We start from the raw sequence: 20,431 nt of genomic DNA on the forward strand, positions 1-20,431 counted from the left end.
CCACAGCAGCCTCCTGCTGCTGGAAGAGGCAGGTTGCCACCGCAGCGAGACCTGAAGGAGGTGAGGCCTGGCCCTCCGGCGCCGGCGAAGCCAGCGGCACGAACGCAAACGCGGCGACGCCGAGACCCCGCCAGCACCGGGGCCGATTTATGGCAAAGCCCGCAGCCCTCCCCCACAACCCCCTCACAGGCGCCCTCCCGTCCCACCCCCTTCACACCCTCCTCGCACCCTCTCACACACACCCCCCTTCAACCCCCCTCACACACCCCCACAGCCCCTTCACATCCCTCACCCACGCACCCTCCTCACACCCCCCCACCCCTTCACACACGCTCCTCCCTGCCCTCCGCGCTCCTTCTCACTCCCACCGCCCCCACACCCCATGTACCCCCTCACGCACACGCCAAAGCCCCATACACACCCCATTTACCCCTACACACACCCCTCGTAACCCCCTCACACCCCATACACCCCCCATTTCCACCCAGCCCGCCCCTCGCGCCGCCAGGGGGCGCCGGGGAAGGGGCGGGGGGAGCCGCGCGGTTCCCGCCGAGGGGGCGGGGAGCGCCGCGCCCGCCCTTTCCCGCTTCCCCCCGGGGCGGCGCCGGCCACCTCCCCCTCCGCGCCTTCCGGCTCCGTGACCCGGCAGTGCAAGCGGAGGCGATGGCCGCCCGCTGAGGTTGTGGCGCGGCGGGGACGGGAGCGGCGGCGGCCGGGACGGAGCGGGGGGGAGGGGGGGGCGGAGTCGCCGCCCCGCACTTCACCTCGGTGAGGCCGGGCCGCTTCCCGCCGCCGCCTCCCCGCGGGGGACTCGAACCCGCGGCCCCTGAGGGGCGGCCGCGCCCGGCGGCGGGAAGCGGAGCGGGGCCGGCGCGGCCCGGGGGCGGCTGCCCCGCGGGGCCCCTTGAGGCGCGCGGGCCCCGGCCGCTGCTCAGGGCGGTGGCGCCGCCGGTCGCCCCGGGGCGGCCCCTGCCCCCTGCGGGGCCGTTAGGAGCTGCGAAATCTGCCCTTGCGCCGAGTTTTGGCAGCGCTCCTAGGGTTTTTTCCCCTAGAGGTGGTTTTGTAGTACACGCTGTTCTGTGCTTTCTCTCCCTAGAGTGAGAATTAACCCCGTGAGAGCAGGTTTTCGTCCCTGAGCTGAGCGCTGCGGCCTCCAGCAAACCCAGATCGCACCGTCGAGCTCTGTGGCGCGTCTCCTCGGCTGAAAATGAAGACCGTGCTGATGGTTGCAGAGAAACCTTCCCTGGCTCAGTCCATCGCCAAGATCCTCTCGCGGGGTAGGGACGAGAGCGTGTTGGTTTCGGCCCTACTGCTTGTCGTCCGGCCGGTCTAAGTCCTCTAGGACTCCCAGGCTTTACTGAGGAAATGCGTGTAGGTTGAGTAGGGACATGATGCAAAGGCTTCCCCGTGGTGAAATGAGGTGGGAAACCCCCTGGACAGCTGCTTTCTTGTCTTTGGAGCAGCTGTCACTGAGAGCACTGTGGTAGGACGGGTTCCAGTCCATAAAGTACCTGGATGGCATTCCACGTTTTGTTTGGTTTTGTTTTGTTTTTTTTTTTGTCTGCTAACACCTGTTCAATCCCAGGGTAAATGAGCCTGCTTTTATTTAGTGTAGCGGCAGTGTGCATTAGTGCGTACGGTTTCTGGAAAGCGCCGGTTAAGTAGCAAGTTGTTGTTCTGAGATTTTTGAAATATCTTATAAGTCATGGAAAACAGAATGAGTATAGTTGTACTGATCCAGAAAAGAAGAAGTCTTTTCATAAGAATTTCCTGGTGGGAAGAAAAACACAGAGGAGATCCTGGATAATTTCAACTGGAAATGAAATATGCTAAGAAAGGCCCAAAGTGATAACTGGCTGGAGAAGAACTTGGTTGAAGAGTGGAAGCCTGTGATCAGGAAGACCGTACCTGTGAGATCTAGAAAAAAGGGGGGAGGTAGCTGATTTCAGAAGAGGTAATGCCTCTTTCTTTGAATAGTTTTTTTTAGCCTGTTGATATTTATGTTCTTCTCACAGGAAACATGTCCTCTCGCAAAGGACTGAATGGTGCGTGTTCTGTGCATGAGTACGCTGGATCATTTGTAGGACAGAGCGCCCATTTCAAGATGACATCTGTGTGTGGTCACGTGATGACTTTGGATTTCATAGGTGTGTGTCTGTTCATAACCTTTTTTAACTGATATGGCTTGCAAAACTGTCTTGGGACTTCTAGTGGGAAAATGCTGATTGTGAAAATGACTCAGAGAGTTAGCATTAGAGCGGAAATGGGGATGAAAGGGTCACTAATGGTCAGCAGTTCTGATTTTTCTTTCTAGTTCTGTAGCTGACTTCTTGTATCACCTTAGGCAGAACGCTTATCTTTTCTGTGCCTCAGTGATGTTACCAGAAAATAAGGGGATATGAAGCTCAGTGTGCCAGCCTGTAAAAATGTTTTGGTGTTCTTGAAGGAAAGATAATTAAGGAATGCAGAGTCTAAAGGGAGACTGTCTAATACATCGTAGTGTATTTTGGTAAAGTGGAGATATGGTAAGGGTCATGTGCAAGGGTTCTGGTCACTAACTTGCTTTGAAATATTGGACTAGCCATGTGACTATTTCCTCTCATGCTAACTACCTCACAAGTTTGATGAGGACTAATTCTTGAGTTGTTTACACAGTACGTTAGAGAGGTACGGTGTCATGTAGTTGCTAAGTAATATTACTAACAGTTAGTTCAGAGATACAGAAATGAACAAATGCACCGATACTACAAGATGACACAGGATGCTCCATGATAGACATTTATTTGCAGGGCTGAGACATAACTGGCCATATGTAATGAACAGTAGAACAGACTATAACGTGTACATTTTATGTGCATGGTGAAAACAAGGAAAAAGCTCCTTCCTTTGGCCATGTCAGTTGGTTGTACTAACAGAAGATATTTTAACAGCTCGTGTTATCATTTCTGAAAGGTGTCTAGTATTTTTTTTCCCCCTTCATGTGTCATGTTTCAAAGTAATAGCTGCAATTCACATAAAGAGCTAAAGACTTAAAGCAAGACACGTTAGAGTAGAAAGGTTTCCATGACAGATTTTGAAAACCAGCTGTTTTGCAAAGTTTTATACATATGTATATGTGTGTGTGTGTGAGTGTATATTTAATTTAGAACTCTAGCTAATATACTTCTATTTTTCAGGAAAATATAACAGCTGGGACAAAGTAGATCCAGCAGAACTTTTTAGCAAAGCCCCTACAGAAAAGAAAGAAGCTAATCCCAAACTGACCATGGTGAAATTTTTACAGGTACTCTCTCTTATGAGATACATTCCATCTTCAGGGATTCATTGGCTCTATTCTTCTTCTGTTGGACACAAAACAATGAGATCCATTTTTATCTTGCCAAGAAAAATAAGTGAAGTTATTCTGTGGTTGTGGAAAGCAACACAAATTACTAATAAATTTGAAAGAACAGTATAGCATGTTGCTATGAGTTAGCCTTGCTTTTTTAAATTTTTTGCTTATGGTTACCTAGCACTATTTCAGAAACAGAAGCGTACTCATCTCCAGGCTCTTAGAGTAAGTCAGTTAGCTTCCCTTTACAATAAGGAATTGAGTCTGTCTTCACCACAGATAAGTTTCCTTTTGGAAGGTAATACCAGAGGAGTCTGTGTCCTTTAAAACGTTTGTTACATATCTTCCCTCTAAGAAGGCAGGAAGGCTATCTGCATGAACTGTTGTTTCTCACATTGCACATTGTTAAATGTTTGATTCAGTAGATGTCTTTTCCCACTTCCCAAAAGTGGACAGTGTCTGGCAATATGCCATACAATATGCTAGAGTCCTGTCTAGATTCAGAGAAATGAGTACATTAAGGGTTTGCTTCCCTGGAGGAAGCAGCCTTTTGGCAAGATTAGATATATGTTTGTTAATTTAATTGGTTCTTAAGCTGTTTCAAATCTTTGCCTCGTTGAATTGACTTTTGTCTTTGCCTTCTGTTTCTTGGCTCTTGGTATCTTACTCCTCAAAACTGGAACGCTGGACACATGCGTTACTTCTTAAAGCTCATACAAGGCCTAGCTTGTAAATGGCTTCCTTAAAATAAGTTTATGTACTATACTGATGACTCTCCACAAGTCCTTCCATCAGAGGAAAGCAGTAGTGTGGTTACTTCTACAAAATAATGTTCTATTTGGAAAGCAAACGTATATGATACAAAACTGATCTTGGTCTTTCTTAGAATTCCACATGCTTCTCAGATAAGTTTAGACTTTGTGATATGTTTGTGAGCTAGGAAAGGTTTTTTGTTTGTTTGGTTTGTTTTTTTTAAGATGTGGAAACTCTGGCATGGAAAAGTAAAACGACCAAGTCCCAGACTGCACACACAGACTGTAGCAGATTCAAGAGACTTCTGCTGCTAAAGAGCAGGCCGATTTTTTGTTGTAGTTGTTTTTTCTTGGAGGTTCACAGAATAGCATTTTATGGGCATGTTTCCAGTCCCACGAGCCACAGCTTGTTCTTTCCCAAACTCCTGTTTAATTACCCACAGACTTTTACTCATTATTTCTGCTGTATTCTTCCAGTCCTTTTTGTACCATGTAATTTTTCTTTGGATCTTCAAATTGAAACAAAAAACTTACAGTTAGTGAGAAGAGGTAGCTTTTTTGAGTTGTTGAAGAACTGTGCAAATTTCTCTGACAGGTGGAGGGAAGAGGCTGTGATTGTATTGTCTTGTGGTTGGATTGCGATAAGGAAGGAGAAAACATCTGTTTCGAAGTAAGACTTCCATTTCTAGCTCTTATAATACCATAATAAATGCATCCGTGACATACGGTACTATCAGTATGCTGTTTTGTGGATAGACAATAAAATTCAAACTAAATTGAGTAGAGTTTTAAGGAAATGGAGCACCTTGGTGGAAGAACTCGTGTTTTTGAATTCTAAGATGTCAACTAAAGATTATAAGTCAATTTCATAGATGTTGCTCATCTGAGATGAATAATAAGATCTCTTAAATGTTCAAACTTTCCAGTGCTTTGAGGATCAGTCTGAATTTCACAGTAGCTATTTTCCTGTCCTTGTAAAAGTTGATCTCTCGTCTTGTGCTTTAGGTGATTTTACGTGCAGACTCTTTAAGAAGAGTTTGGACTCTGCACATAAAAAGTATATAATTAAATTAACAGTTTTTCTGTGCAAAAGTATATATTTTTAAATATCCTACTCCCAGAAATATGCATGAAAAATATTTTTCATTATCTTTAGATAAAAGATGCACATTTTGTCAATTGTTTGCATTTAAATACTACATTATTTAAATGTATCGTGCTCTGGCAGTACTTAAAAGTAAACCCAGACAGAAACTGAAGCATATTCACAAAAAGGTGCTGCAGCTCCACTGGAGACTTTCTTTGCGCTTAGCTAAGAATAGCGATTCCCTTTCAGCAACCACTGTTTAATAAATAAATCCTTCAATCATGCTAACGCGTGATACGCTTCTAAGTGTATAGGCAACATTACTTTTGCTGATCAGTTAATATATTGGCATGACGTCTTATTGAATGAAGAAAATATTTATACGTTGGCAAATATTCTGTAGGGATTTTTGGTGGGGTGGGGATACTAATTTGCACCCTTACCTTTCAATTACTTTTAAAATATGCTTCTGATCTTCATTAGGTTCTTGATGCTGTTCTTCCTGTTATGAACAAACCTCGTAGCACTGAACGGACGATTTATAGAGCTAAATTCAGTTCTATTACTGACACAGACATCTGCAATGCCATGAATCACTTGGGAGAACCCAATCGCAATGAAGCTCTTTCAGTGGATGCCCGCCAGGAGCTGGATCTTAGAATTGGCTGTGCGTTTACAAGGTGACAGCATAGATTATGGACAATTTTGTGAAAGATTCAGGAAGACTACTCTGGCCTGCAAAATATGCCTCAGAATGCTAGTAATTAATTCTCCGCAGCACCAAACTGAACAATTTCATGCAGAGATAAATTTTAAAAAAATGTTACGGCTTTAACTGAGCTAGATGAACTATTATCAGCAACTATAATATTTTTTATTTTTTCTCTCTCTCTCCCACTTCTTTGGGAACCAACAGGATTCTGTGAGACAAAGTAGTTATGACTTCGTTGGCTTTTCAGATTTGATGATTCTTAGAATGTTTGTTCCTAATACTTGAATGACTTAATAGATTATTCATGTATGTCTGTGCAAGTTCATGGAAGTTTTTGCTTTTGGAGGGAATAAGTATATTAATACACTTGTTGCTGGTATTTTTCTGTCTTAGGTTTCAGACTAAATATTTTCAGGGGAAATATGGAAATCTAGACAGCTCCCTCATCTCCTTTGGGCCGTGTCAGACCCCAACACTTGGATTCTGTGTTGAAAGGCATGACAAAATACAATCATTTAAGCCTGAGACTTACTGGGTGCTGCAGGCTAAAGTAAGTCTTACAATACTTTTTGCATAGAAGCAACATACATTTTTTACCTGAAAAACTGCTTATATTCTCATTTTCTTCATTCATAAATCTGTAGCTGCTGACAAGAAATCACAATGCCTCCAATTTGCTAGTGTATTTTTATTCACTTCACATGTGTGTCACCACTCTCTCTAGAACAGATTCCAGGATGTCAGTTTTATATTAAAGTGGTTATTGTGTGCTGCTTATACGAATACTTCAGTGCTAACCATCCAAGCTTAGGCTCAGCCAGAAAGACTACTTAAAATGATTTGCTTTTGTTCCCTGGAGTCCTTGGACTGACTGTTGTTAATTTGAATCCAGGAATTAATTAGGCTGCCAACAAACATTGGCATTGCTGGATATTGGAATTTTAAAGCAAATAAAATGCTTATTGTGTTAATTGGCAATTGAGTTCCCTGAATACTTTGGCAGCTTATGGCAGTTTTATAGCCTTGCTGCTCTCCAAGCTCTGAGAACAAACCAGAATGGTTTTACTGCTTGTGATCGCAAGGAATTTTTTAAACAAATAAGGGATGGATGGTAAAAAGTTGCCATTTTTAGATTTTAAAATAAAAAGATGAAATCTACTGTCTACTATTGTCTGTTTCCTTAGACAATTCTCTTTCATGTATGTAGTGCTAGGAAATATTTGGTGCCTATTTTTGGAGAATTTCAAGCTTTCGTGATGGCTAGTTCATGTTTATTTTGGTACATGTAACTTAAAACATGACCAAGTTACAGTTTGCTTTTAATATTCATTTTGATTTTGGATTCATTTTTGATATTTTTGATTCATTTTGCTAAATCAAAAAGATAAAATTTGAATTTCTGCCTATTTCAGCCTTGACTGTTCCCAGCATTACATATAAGTAAAGTATTTCAGCTATCTGCAAGAATAATTCTATTCATTTCCTTAACCCCTGAACTCAAATACATTATCTTTCTCAAAAACCTATGTGTACAGCTACGAGTTTGGAACGCTTGCGTCATACCACAGGGATTAGGGGATTAGGATTTGCTTCCTGGAGTATTGTTGGAAATGTCTGCTCTTTTAGTAGTAGTGTAGGTGTTAATGCCTTTTTTCTTTTCTTTTTTTTTTTTTTTGGTCCCATTAGGTGAACCCTGAAAAAGAAAGTTCTCTTACTTTGGATTGGGATAGAGTGAGAGTGTTTGATCGTGAGATTGCTCAAATGTTCCTAAATATAACAAAGATGGAAAAAGAAGCAAAGGTAAAAATATTTACTAAGTATCAGTAGAGCTGTGTTTCATACAGAGGAAATAATGATGCATATTGAGTTTTTTGGTTTTTTTAAGAGTGTAGAATATCATCTGTATGTTGTTTTTTGTTCCATTAAACTTACAAATGAGACTAAAAGGCAAGCGGTTTTTGATTATAGTACATATTATGCTACTTCGGTCATCCCAACAGAAGCCCCTTTTTAATACTGACTTTGGAAATGATCATCACTCATGATAGGAAGTCTTCATTACTAAACCTGCTGAGAAATACTGTTCAGATCTCTCCAAGTAGACCTCTTATTTCCCATGAGACGTTATATAAATCAGAATTTAATTACTTATGCGGCAGTATTCCTGCAGTTAAATTTTTAATCATGTGTATGGTACAGTCTTTATAGCCAATGAACTACAAGTTCTGTTCCAATACTTGTTTGACAGTATGTTTGGATTTAAGTGCTTATAGTCAGTCATCAAGGTTCAAAAACCGCATGAAGCTTCTAACTGTAAGAATCCAGACTTTTAAGACCATTACTTGGATTAAGCACTACGTCCCTGTAGCACTGAAACTACGTTGAGGTAAACGGGAAGTAAAGGCAGCAATAAGTTACCTTGCTGCGTTTCCACTTACAGGTCTACCTAGTCCCTAGCACAAAGGCATCTTAGGAACGTGGTTTTAGAATCTGCTAAAATTATCTCCAGTCAGATTTTTCGGAAGTAAAAATACATTATGGGTTACTGTTGTAGGAGACAAAAGAGATACGGCAAGAATGGGTAATGCTAGCTATGCAATGTGTTTATAGTCATCAAGAAAATTATACATTTATCAGGTACCAAACTTCAGAACTTTTACTGGGAAAATACTATTTTCTAGGTAGAATCTGTGAGTAAAAAAGAGAAGGTGAAGCAGAGACCGCTGGCTCTGAACACGGTAGAAATGCTGCGAGTGGCCAGTGCTGCTTTAGGTATGTGTAACAGTTCAGATTTTCAAACTGTTTTAAAACAAAATATTTTTGGCTTCTCAAATCAAATAATCAGGGACACATCATATATATTTTGACAGCATCCTTTCCCCTGAATAAATACACAATTATTGGAGAAGGACAAGTTTAGAAAGTTTGTTGAAAGTGAAGTGTTGGGTGAGATCAAGGTGACAAAACGCTTGTAGAAAGGACAAATCAGAATTTATTTAAACGCTTTGATAGAGTGTACTTTCAGACGCAACAAACAAAATCATCTGCACGTTGCTGTGATCATGATTTTGTTTTCTCTTACTCCATCCCAGGAATGGGTCCGCAACATGCCATGCAAATAGCAGAACGTCTTTATACTCAGGGTTATATTAGCTACCCTCGAACAGAAACTACCCATTATCCAGAAAACTTTGACCTGAAAGGATGTTTGAGACAACAAGCTAATAATCCTTACTGGGCAGAAACTGTGAGTACATGAAGCAAAACCTATGTTGTTTAACAAATCGCTCTCTGGCCTGTGTTTTAGAAAATGTCATATCTGGTATATGGTGATCTGTAGGTCTACGCAAACAATAAATAAATACCTGTAATTGCTTTCATTTCTGGACTCTATATTGTTATGGGTTTGATCGGAAAAATTTCCTAACCTGCTGAGATAGACTTGTTATCTGCTTCAGCCTATTTTCTCTCTCTTCCTTCACTCAGGTAAAAGCATTGCTGTCCGAAGGTATTAATCGTCCAAGGAAGGGCCATGATGCAGGGGACCATCCTCCCATCACACCAATGAGAGCTGCAACAGAAGCAGAATTAGGTATAGGAAAATTCAATAGTGTTAGAACACTATACAAGGAAACTAGTTTTTTGAGATATAGGAGCCAGTGTGAAAATCCCTGAGTTCCTGTAGAAAATGTAATTATTCAAAGGGTAGGAAGGGAAGAGAGAGCAGACTTTATCCTAACTGAAACTTCTGATGTGAGTTTGAGAGCTGGTCTATTGTTCAGTAGTTGATCCTAGAGACCACAGTACCTGCAAAGAAGGAAAAATAGCCAACCTAACACCAAAATGCCTGCTTTTACTAGGAGAAACTTGCCGCAGAATAGTAGCTTGCAAGTATTTAATTTACTGTATGTTTGTGTTTGAAAGTCAAACTTTCAAATGCCTTTTAATTTGGTCTCTATGATTTGTATTTTTATATTAAAATGTAACATTTGGCTTTCTTTGTGCTGTGATCCCTCAAAAGGGGATTTTATTGTTAAAAGAAAATATAGAGAATGTACTGTATTGTTTACTAGCAGCAGCTAAGATTGTTTTAGAAAACTGATACCTTCTGTGAAAATCCAGTGAAAATCTCTGATAGAAGAAAACAAGTGTGTTACAATTTTGAGTAACTGTATAAGATACTGACTGGTCATTTAAGATTTCTATATGCACAGCAAGATGAAATATGCAAAGCATAGGACTAGGAATTAGAAGCCTTGTTTCTGACTGTAGCTGAGTAACCTCAGTTCTACCTGATCTCCTAACTGTAAACTGTGATTAAGGAGACTTTGCTTTGAAATGCATGTATATTAGTATTAATAAGTAGTATTTTACAGACTGATCTCTTGCAGGACTTCAGGTTGCCCAGTACTGCAGTGGCCACTAGAATCCCATTTTAGGATTTAAATTAGGGAAATCTTCAGTGGCATGAAGCAGTAGCTTATTGCACAAAGTCAGCATCTTTTAAAAAAAAAAAAAAAAAAAGTGAGTCTTTCCTCTCATTAGAACACACCGCAAAATTAGGCAGTGGGCTGGCTTAATTGGTAGCCCTTCTTCAAGAGCAACTGCCTGCAAGTGGTGTTAACACTCTTGTAGGAAGAGACTAGCACAGCTCATGTCTATGCTCTCATAGTTTGTCAGTGGTAGTTCAGGAAAATTAGTTGATAATATGTTTAAATAAATAAGGAAAAGTTAATATGGTGCAGGACTCTTAACACGTCTGAGTCTACGGGCAGGAAACTTTAAAGGGGAAACTGGATGGACTTTTGGATTTTATTTCATTTTAGATACCAGTTTTTCCTGTGATACCTGTGGAAATCTGGTACTTAGTGCAAATTTTATGTAGAGCTGCAGGACTTGAGTTGTGCAGGTAAGATGTTGTTATTTATCCTCAGGTGGAGATGGATGGCGACTATATGAGTATATAACTAGACATTTCATTGCCACTGTCAGCGCTGATTGCAAGTACCTACAAACCACCATTTCTTTCAGTATCGGTCCTGAACGTTTTACCTGTATCGGAAAAGTGGTAACTTCACCAGGTAAGACTAACAAAGGAGTAAGTGGTTAGCTATAAATTATTATTTTTCCCTTTAATACACTGAATGCACATAAAAGTGAAATTTGGAGGGAATTCTGAAGACGTTTTTGAGATATCAAGGTAGCAAATACCAGTTCTTTGTCTTCATTTGCATACTTCTGTTACATGAAAAATAAGATACGTTTTCTAGTGTAATTGTCTCAAGGATAAATTTAATGTCATGTTTGCATTGTGCTTTGATACAAGTAAAGCATAAAGCAATAAAACGTGTTGTTGTGGGTTTTTTTTTTTTTTTTTTTAACCTCAACCTGACTCAAGTCACCCACAAAATAAAGATGGTGCTGTGTAGTGGGAGAAACTCCCTCTTGCTATACTATTTCCTCAGCATTCCCAGCCTCATTCAATATCAGTTACCTTCTACATGATATGGCAGGTAGCCTCTCAGCTTTCATCTGTATAATGCAGCCCAAGTTAAAATTAGAAACCTCTACCTTGTCCTGTTGTGGAGATAAGCTTTTTTTCTTTTTTTTTTTTTTTTAACCTACAGGGTTCACAGAAATTATGCCTTGGCACAGCATCCCATTGGAGGAGAGCCTCCCCCACTGTGAGAGAGGAGATGTTTTTCCAATTGGTGAAATAAAACTGCTGGAAAAGCAAACCAGTCCTCCTGATTACCTGACTGAAGCAGAACTTATCACTCTGATGGAAAAGCATGGCATTGGTAGGAACTGACTTCACTCACGTTATCCTGTAGTACATCCACCAAGAGGGCAGAGTTTGAGTCACTCCTCTGAACAGAGTCGCTGTCTCTGTCGGTAATAACCTTTCAGTATTCATTTGAATAGGTACAGTAATGGTATCTGTTTCCCCTCAAACCAGAATTTCTGTAGCATCTCTTAGCAGATGGGAGCTTCTCTCTTCCCCCTTGCTGCTTTCCCTTTCTTACCCTGATGCCTAGTTTCTGGCCAAAGAAGCATCTTTTCATAATCCATCATTGTCATTTCTCTGTCAGAAAGAGTTGATGTTGTGTAGAAGAATGCACTCCCCATTCCTGGGAGTGTCTTCCTGTCTTTACAGCTTGCTTTGTCTTTTCTGGCTCTAGTAGTTCTTATGTATCTTATTACACATTTTACCACAATACTACCTCTTTTTTTAATCTGGCTTGCTTCCTCCAATGCATTTTCATAAACTAACGTGTTCAGCCCAAATGAACGTAGTCTCTTACTGCACTGTATTTTTCCAGAGGAAGTGATTGTTAGAATAGCTACCTTCACAATAGTAATTCCCTGGAAGAGGTGAAAGGATTAAGGTTAAATCATACGTTTCAGAATTCTCAGAACTGCAAAGGAGCATATGAATTACTAGATAAAAGAGAAATGAGCAACTGGAAACTGGATAACACTAAAAAGGTACCTGAAATTTTAAGCTGTTTTAGCAAGCACTACAATTTGACACAAAAACAGAAAAGAGAAGTCAGAAATGAGTAATTCAATTAAAACTTTGTTTTGTTCAAGATGGATATATTGTTTGTGTGTGGCAGGAACTGACGCAAGTATTCCAGTCCACATTAACAACATTTGCCAGCGAAACTATGTCACAGTGGAGAGTGGTCGGAGACTAAAGCCTACAAACCTTGGCATTGTTCTGGTTCATGGTTATTACAAAATAGGTCAGTTAACGCTCTTTTTTTTTCTCTCCCTATCCTCTCACTTGTCACTTCACTATGTCAGAGACTGTTTTCACTGTATAAATAGCATTTCTGTCTGAAATGACACATCTAGGAAGGCATTTCTAATTTCAAAGACTATAATAATTAAAACATTTTTGTTTGTTTATTTTGATATCAGTTTATGTACGGTCAGCTTCTTATCCCCATTCGTTGTTCTTTTATTACTGCTTCTCCATTGTTGCTATCTCTTATTTTTCTGTTAGATGCAGAATTGGTTCTTCCTACAATCCGTAGTGCTGTAGAGAAGCAACTCAACTTAATAGCTCTGGGTAAAGCAAACTATCATCAGGTCCTGGAACACACTCTTGACATCTTCAAAAGGAAATTTCACTATTTTGTGGATTCTATTGCAGGTAAAACCTTTTACATGTGAAATTCTCTACTATCGCTGAATTGTAGCAAAGACGTTGGTAGAAAATACTTACATAGTAGGTTGCTTTTACGTGTTTAGGTTCACTGAAAGTTGTGCAGGACTGAGTTTTTTGGTTAAATTAAGTTGCTCTCCAAAAAGAAATGGACTCAATCGTGTGTCCAGAAATTCACTTCAAATTTATTTTGTGACTGTGTAGTAGTGAGTTTTCTAAAACTTGATACTATCTGAAGTTCTTACCTAGTGTGTTTGTGCATGCTCATTGCAACACGTGGTGTATTAAAACGTTCCTAAACAAAGAGGAGCATTGTGAATAACGTATTTTAATTGCCATTACTACTTCACAGGCCCATCAGATGATTTTGTGCAAGATTTTCCCTCAGGAATTAGAGTTCTAACATCAATGTGATTTTTCTCTTCTGCAGGTATGGATGAGCTGATGGAAGTGTCTTTTTCACCTTTAGCTGCCACAGGTAAACCTCTTTCCCGCTGTGGCAAATGCCATCGTTTTATGAAGTATATTCAGGTAAGTTCATCTTGTGCTTATGTTTTAAACTTCACTTGCTGGAAGGTTTTGAGTAGAAACCTCTTTCCCATTATTAAATATGATTTCAAATATGATTGTCAAGAATGCATCTCTAAAACAAAAGGCCTGATGGAGTTTTCCATGGGAACAGACCAGAGAGCACATAGCTGGATTCCTGCAAGTTTTGAACCCTATTGTCGGTACAGTTGTTCTGGAGATTTCTATTCTGTTTCCAGGCCAAGCCTAGCCGTCTGCATTGCTCTCACTGTGATGACACCTACAGTCTCCCACAGAATGGTACCATTAAGCTCTACAAAGAGTTGCGTTGCCCCCTAGATGACTTTGAACTAGTGCTGTGGTCATCTGGATCCAGGGGAAAGAGCTACCCACTCTGTCCATACTGTTACAACCATCCTCCCTTCAGGGACATGAAAAAAGGTAGGATTTCTGTGGACATGCAGGGATCAGCCTCGTTTGAAATAAATTATGCACAGTCTATTCAGTGTGTTTTTAGTAGTTTTCAATCAACGTTGCTTAGCGTAAAGTGCTGTTCCAGTTGGATTAGATACCTAAAATTCACATCAAACTCGCTGATCAAAATTTAGTAGTTGAGCTGTTTCTGAACTGTATTATTTTTGCCTTTAATCAGCACTAGCAAACACTTTCAAAGATTTTGTACCTGGATGAAAGGCCAATAGTTTTTCGGAGATGAATGAGGAATGCTTTAACCCATTTTTGTTATTCCACAGTTTTTAAACCTGCCAAGGCAGTAAAATCCTTTAGGATATGTGTATAAAGTAGTGAAATTGCTGGATTTGAGAATATTGAGTAAGAGAATATTAATTCTGCATAGTGAATTTCTGGGCTTGAGGTCTAATAGGATTTCTCTGATGAATCCCTGCCTTACAGGAATTTAGTTGAAATGTTAAAGTTATCTTTGTGAAACTTTCCTGTGAATTTTATTGAGTATGAGAGATGCTACTTTTATGTCATTTTCTACAAGCCAGAAAAAGAAATAGACTGGTCAGTTTTAAATTATCGTTGTTATTTCAGTAGTCTGGAATCTAGTGAAAGCTGTTTTCACTAAAACAGCTAGGGTTTTGCGCATAAATCAAATATTAAAAGATTAGTTACTTTTAAGGTTCTCTCTCTCTACTATCGCTAATGTGGAAGGGTAGAGAAAAATCCTTTAGTATTACTCATATAACCGTATTTTTAAGCTTTTGTAACAACACTTACTCAGATTGTTGAAGGGACCATTACAAGATACATAAAACAAACAAGAGACTAACTTTTTTTGCACGCACAGTAGGTGACCTTCCTAACACTCTATACAAGCAAGACACTGATTCTGATAAGTTTAAGTTGCAAAGATGGGGTGCTTGGTACACGTATGGACTATAGTTTAAGGTCTGGTCTGAGAGTGGGAGAATCCTGTTTTGATACTGAGGTAGATGGTGTGTTAAATGCCATTGAAGGGTATAAGAAGGGGTAAAAGTTGCAGTTAGTCTGGTAACTGTGAGTCAAAACGTAATGCTTAGAAGCTCTGACTGAGTATCAGGTGCTTTCTGTCATCTTTTTATTACTATCTTTTAATTAAAAATGTCTTATGAGAACAGCATACAGTCTAAGAATGAAATGAAACAACAGTTAGGAGCCATGCATTTCATTGAAAACGTGTATTTTCATTGTTAATATAGCCATACTGCCTGTCCTGTACAGTAGCATTGCCTGGAAATTCTGAAAGCCCTTATAGAAACATTTTGGAGCCAGAGATTATTCTGGATCTGTGAAAAGACAGATTGCCTTTTGTGGAGTGGTTCTGTTTTCTAGTGATTTAGAAAAGGTGTAACGTGTTAAGCTGTCTTTCAGTTCTGTGTCTCACTTCCTGCCAAATGGGCAGTGGTGATACAGAGTGGTTTCTCATGGTCTAGTTTTTTTTTTTTTTTCTTCTTTCACCAGGAATGGGCTGTAATGAATGCACCCACCCCACATGCCAGCATTCTCTGAGCATGCTTGGAATCGGGCAGTGCGTTGAATGCGAGAATGGGGTTCTGGTGCTAGACTCAACGTCAGGTCCCAAGTGGAAGATGGCCTGCAACAAATGCAATGTGATTGTACACTTCTTTGAGAACGCCCACAAAGTCCGAGTGTCACCAGAGACCTGCGACTCATGTGATGCAGCCCTTGTGGACGTAGATTTTAACAAAGCCAAATCTCCCCTTCCTGGTGATGAGACCCAGCATTCGGGCTGCATATTCTGTGATCCTGTGTTTCAGGATCTGGTGGAGCTGAAGCATGCAGCCATGAGGCACCCCATGCACCGTGGCGGACAGGGAAAAAGGCAAGGCCGAGGAAGAGGGAAAGGCCGGAGGCCGGGAGGAAGACCCAATCCCAAGAAACCCAAGGACAAAATGGCAGCTCTGGCTGCTTACTTTGTATAGTGGCCACACAATACTGAAAAATAAACTTCTTACAAAGCTTTCTCTTTAGTTCATTTTAGGTATTTCTGATCTTCACCACTGTCTTATTCTTAGAAAAATTAAACATCTTGGATTGTTGTATGCTTTGATTTGATCACAAAACAAGTCCTTCTGGATGATCAGTTAGTGACTGAGTAAGCCTTTAAGCTTCCTACTGGAATTCATTTGCCCAAGCAGAGTACACAGAAGGTGTGTGTCCTGTGCCTTGACAGGAGGGAGCCTGGAGAAGTCTGCTCGAGTGTTACCTGTGGCCGATAGAAAGAAAATGAAATTTCCCTCTTCTGTCATTTCCAGGGCCTTTTCGGAGATAAAAATGCCAGGAATGTAAGAGCTGATCAAGATCTCTGTTCTGCTGCTGTAAGCTTTAGGCATGGAAGGAGGCTCATGTCATCTGACTCTGGATCTGCAAAAATGAGAAATGATTAGCAGCTGTCAGGTTTTTAAATTACGTTAGCAATAGCAAGAACACCACTTCAAACCTGTCGCTGTGCTGCGTAAAAGAGTAATGCTAGTAGACATATACAAGGAAAATTATGAATGTTAACAGGAATATCTATCTTGAGCAATGATTCCCAAATTGCAGTCTGTGCAGCAAAATTAATATCTTCTGGCCAGTGGACACCAGTTAAATGAGACCTCCTCCTACTGCTGGAGGGCATATGGAGTACCCATGCTGCTCTTTTCTTCTGCGTTCACATAGCTGATCATATCTGATAAGCAGATCAAACACACTTTATACCATCTGTACCTCAAATTGTCATCTTGGTGTTAGTTGGCCTTGTCATCAAAAGGAGGACATCATCACATTTCTACATGGAGCTCTATCTCCCTACTGAGTGCCATACTACAGGATCTAATTTTACAAATATTCTATGTAGTATGCTCTCCTTCCTTTCCATGTGCACATAGCTGATCATAACAGATCAACTGATAAAACACAGCTTTTATCGTCTATACCCCAAAACCATTTCAGCGCTAGTTGTGGTCAGAAGGGAGGGTACCATCACAACTTTATATGGTGCAAAGATTTCTGCATTTGGGCACGGGATATGCACAGAGTAACCTGACGTGATTCACTGGCAACAGAAAGGAAGGACAAGTTCCTGCAAAAGGTAATGTACAACCCTGTTGTTTTAATTGGCACAGAGCGTGCATTTACTGAACATGAGAATAGACAAAACACAAGAAGTAGGCCCCAAGCCTACTTCTCTGATCAGCCGTTTATATAGTTACAGCTCAAACATGAACTATGTTTTAATAGTATTAGTTAAAAGACCCAGATGTAGCTAGAAGTTTCTCTTTCTGTAGTTCATGTTTGTTTGTTTTTTTTCCCTAAATATTAAATCTTTTTTCTGGTAAAAGCAAACTGTCTCTGTTTCTCCCTTAGCCTGGAGTGAGTAGCTTTTTTTGTGTCTTACAGTTCATCTTGTTGTAATGTTTCTCAGAGCGATAGAGCTAAGCCTAAATTGTATCACTTTTCAGGTTCTGCTGTTCACATCCCCTCTTCCCTCTTTACCCTGCTTGGATAGGTTAGGGTAGTGCTCTGAAAATACCTGTGTGCTCAGCTAGCTTCTGCTGTTGCATATGGCACTGGTTATCGCCTGGGATTTTGCTGCGATCTTTAGTGTGATAGCCCCAGAAGTGTGGGAATCCTGTCTCGTTGCTCATTCCTAGTGACATTTGAACTGTGTGAGAAGATGTTCCTCTTCCTCCAAACACGGTCTTTATTTTTAAAGTTTTCAGACACACTAATGCCTGTAAAATCTCTTTAGTTCCACTGGGGCAAATTCAGCAAAGTCCCGGGAACTTTCAGATGCTGAGAATTGGCCGCTGAAGTGCTCTGGCAGGTTTCAGTGTCTCCCCTTAACTTCCACAAATAGCAAAGTTATTCTTTGTAAGATGCGTTAGTAACTGTGAAAGGATCATTGAAAACCGTGAGTGCCTGCGTCTGAGGACGAAGGCGTTGGTTTTGCGCTGCCCCGGCAGCCCTCTGTGGCTGGTCACTTTCAAGGGAGGAGATTGATTTGGCTCTCACAGTTGATAAAAGAAAGAAACAATGAATTACTCTATACTGCACACTTGTCCCTGCCTGGGATGGCACTGGTGTGCCTTAGGACACTTGCTTTTGTCAGCTTAGGAAGAAGTAGCAGTTGGGTCTCTCTAGAAAGCTGGTGCCAAAAGATGGACAGGCAGTGTTCAGGAGTAGGAAGAGCATCAAAATCCAGATTTTGATCTGGGGATAAGATTATTTTTATGTGGAAGCAAAAAGATCACTGATAGGAGCAGGGAAAGGATGCTGCAGAGACAAAAAGCATCTGTCTGGAAGCGATACATGGCCCTTTTAGGGCTAGTGATACTGAAGAGGTGACTGTTTATCCTATATCTGGAGTTGCTCTCCTAAATCATTCAACTATAAAAACTTTTGTTCTTGGAACTGCCAGCAGAGAGTGATCATAGCAGGGAGACTGCAGCTTTCCTTCTTGGATAGTTTCCCAGCGGCCTTTGAAAATACTTTTGGGGCTTTTATACGTGAAACCACTGTAGCGCTACATGATATTTACTTTTTATTTTTCCAAAGATAATTGTATATGGGCTGTATCTTGAGCAGAAGTTGTGCTCCTGAGTGAATTTTTGGAGGAATGAGATTGCAACTTCTGTACTGGAAATTGGGTGGTAGGTGCAAGCCCCTGTGAAGCTCCTTGTGCAAATCCACTGGAGCTGAGGCTCAAACAGGCCACATTTGGCAATGCTTGCTATGGCTTTCCTGGACTCAAATGGTCACAGCAGGTTGAAGATGTCATGTCGTCATGTCATGGTGGATCCAATGATTTTGTCATCTAAACGCTATCTGGATTTAAGCATTAGACGTTCACACCATTTGGAGAAACAACATCCTTATTCAGCCAGGAGGTGAAAGGAAGACTGTTTTGATGCCGACCCTGCACACTGCTATCAAGGAGGAACCTGCTGCTGTCGACAGCAGAGCGTTGCCTGCTTAACTGGAACGGTTTGTAGGGTGCAGGCCTGCTACCCTTCCAGTGAGGAATAACAAGGGAAGGGGTGGGACAGAATCCCCTTGGCATTAATGACCTAGAAATCTCTAAAAATCTCAGCAGTCTCTGTTGCTGAACACAGTTAACTTTGTGCCTGATGCTTCAACATGTCATGAATCCTAAACTCATGTAAGGTTCAGAAGGAGTTCAGGGCACTCAGTCCCTCTCAAAACTGAGTGTCCAATGACTGAATTAAAAGCCTGCTTTAAAAAGCATAATATTGGCCCTCTCTGTTTTCACTGACCATTTTTTTTTTACAAATGCCATCATGCTTATTGCTATTAGAGCAGAGTACAGACTCTGACAGTTTTTAGCAGTATTCATTTTTGCGAAGGAAGGAGGGGTACCTGTGTTCTCTACAATTTTCATGACGGCAAGGGTTAGAGGAACACATGTGCCAAGACGTCATTCTGACTTAATGTTTGAGGATCTGAATTGTTGCTAAACGACCAAGATCCTGCTCAGAATATTGGTTTGCTACTTTGGGGTGCTAATACATAGGAATTTTTACATGAAAGGCAATAAATTACAGTGTTTTGTAAAAACAATGAAATCATAATCCATGTTTCCCTGGTAGAAAATCAGATGTTAGAATAGGCTGAAGAATGGAAAGAGATGGTTTATTCTGTCCTGTGTGACTCTACGTTTATAGTTTCCAGATAGATAAAATAGATTGCAACACAATTTCTTCCTTCTATTTCCATGTGCTGTACCCTTGACCAATTTAAAAAAAAAAAGTTTTCCTTCTAGTTTTGTGCATGCCTGTGAATAGTTTTGGCTTTGCTTTCTAATGTAGAATTGTGGGGGCAGTTTTGCAAATAAATCAGTGTCTCAGAGCAGAAATCAACTACTTCTAGTTGGAGCACATAGTGCGTGCAGGAAACTGCTGCTGGATTTGGTGGATAAGGCATATCATCTGCACATGTCTAGTTGTTTGAACATTGAAGAGGAGATGGCGAGTACCAATAGCACCAAAGACACTGAAATCAAGGAGAAAGAGGAAGTTGTTTTTTTTTTTTTTTTCCAAACTGAATATCCAGATTAATTTCTTGGTAGAATGGTTTGATTGCTTAATAGGCTCCAAAGGAAAGTGATGAAAGGCCCATCTCCTATGCATTAAAAATAAAGTAGCTACTAGACAAAACAATAAACTGGAGTTCTGTGTTTGGGAAAGGCTTTTGCCGCTGTAGGGTTGGATGAGGTAAATCGATGGCACTGTGCCTTGGTACCAGACTTCAGGGAAGAGGTCAGGCTGTTTTACAGCTCTGTGCAAGGAAAGAAGGCAACAGATTTTTAGTAAGCATGCTG

The 20,431-nt window shown here is 40.8% G+C and overlaps 1 protein-coding gene across 1 annotated transcript; it reads left to right on the forward strand.

Annotated features, from left to right (window-relative positions):
- Positions 1 to 585: 585 nt before the first annotated feature.
- TOP3B (DNA topoisomerase III beta) lies at positions 586 to 16,071 on the forward strand. The gene is made up of 18 exons (XM_068910847.1): positions 586 to 679; positions 1,097 to 1,277; positions 2,016 to 2,147; positions 3,177 to 3,283; positions 4,679 to 4,753; positions 5,654 to 5,850; positions 6,276 to 6,432; positions 7,569 to 7,682; positions 8,564 to 8,654; positions 8,975 to 9,129; positions 9,369 to 9,474; positions 10,817 to 10,963; positions 11,510 to 11,683; positions 12,503 to 12,631; positions 12,895 to 13,044; positions 13,487 to 13,587; positions 13,824 to 14,025; positions 15,550 to 16,071. Exons 2-18 carry the CDS (start codon positions 1,208 to 1,210, stop codon positions 16,029 to 16,031), a joined length of 2,589 nt encoding a protein of 862 aa, XP_068766948.1. The 5' UTR covers positions 586 to 679; positions 1,097 to 1,207; the 3' UTR covers positions 16,032 to 16,071.
- The last annotated feature ends 4,360 nt before the right edge of the window (positions 16,072 to 20,431 follow it).

This window comes from Struthio camelus, chromosome 17 (assembly GCF_040807025.1).
Source record: "Struthio camelus isolate bStrCam1 chromosome 17, bStrCam1.hap1, whole genome shotgun sequence".
Taxonomy (NCBI): Eukaryota; Metazoa; Chordata; class Aves; order Struthioniformes; family Struthionidae; genus Struthio; species Struthio camelus.

Excerpts from the sequence above, each read along its gene's own strand:
- TOP3B (XM_068910847.1), top strand. The coding sequence starts at position 1,208 with ATGAAGACCGTGCTGATGGTTGCAGAGAAACCTTCCCTGGCTCAGTCC. Across the intron at positions 4,754-5,653 it reads GAGAAAACATCTGTTTCGAA|GTTCTTGATGCTGTTCTTCC; the intron begins GTAAGACTTCCA and ends GATCTTCATTAG. Across the intron at positions 14,026-15,549 it reads CTTCAGGGACATGAAAAAAG|GAATGGGCTGTAATGAATGC; the intron begins GTAGGATTTCTG and ends TTCTTTCACCAG.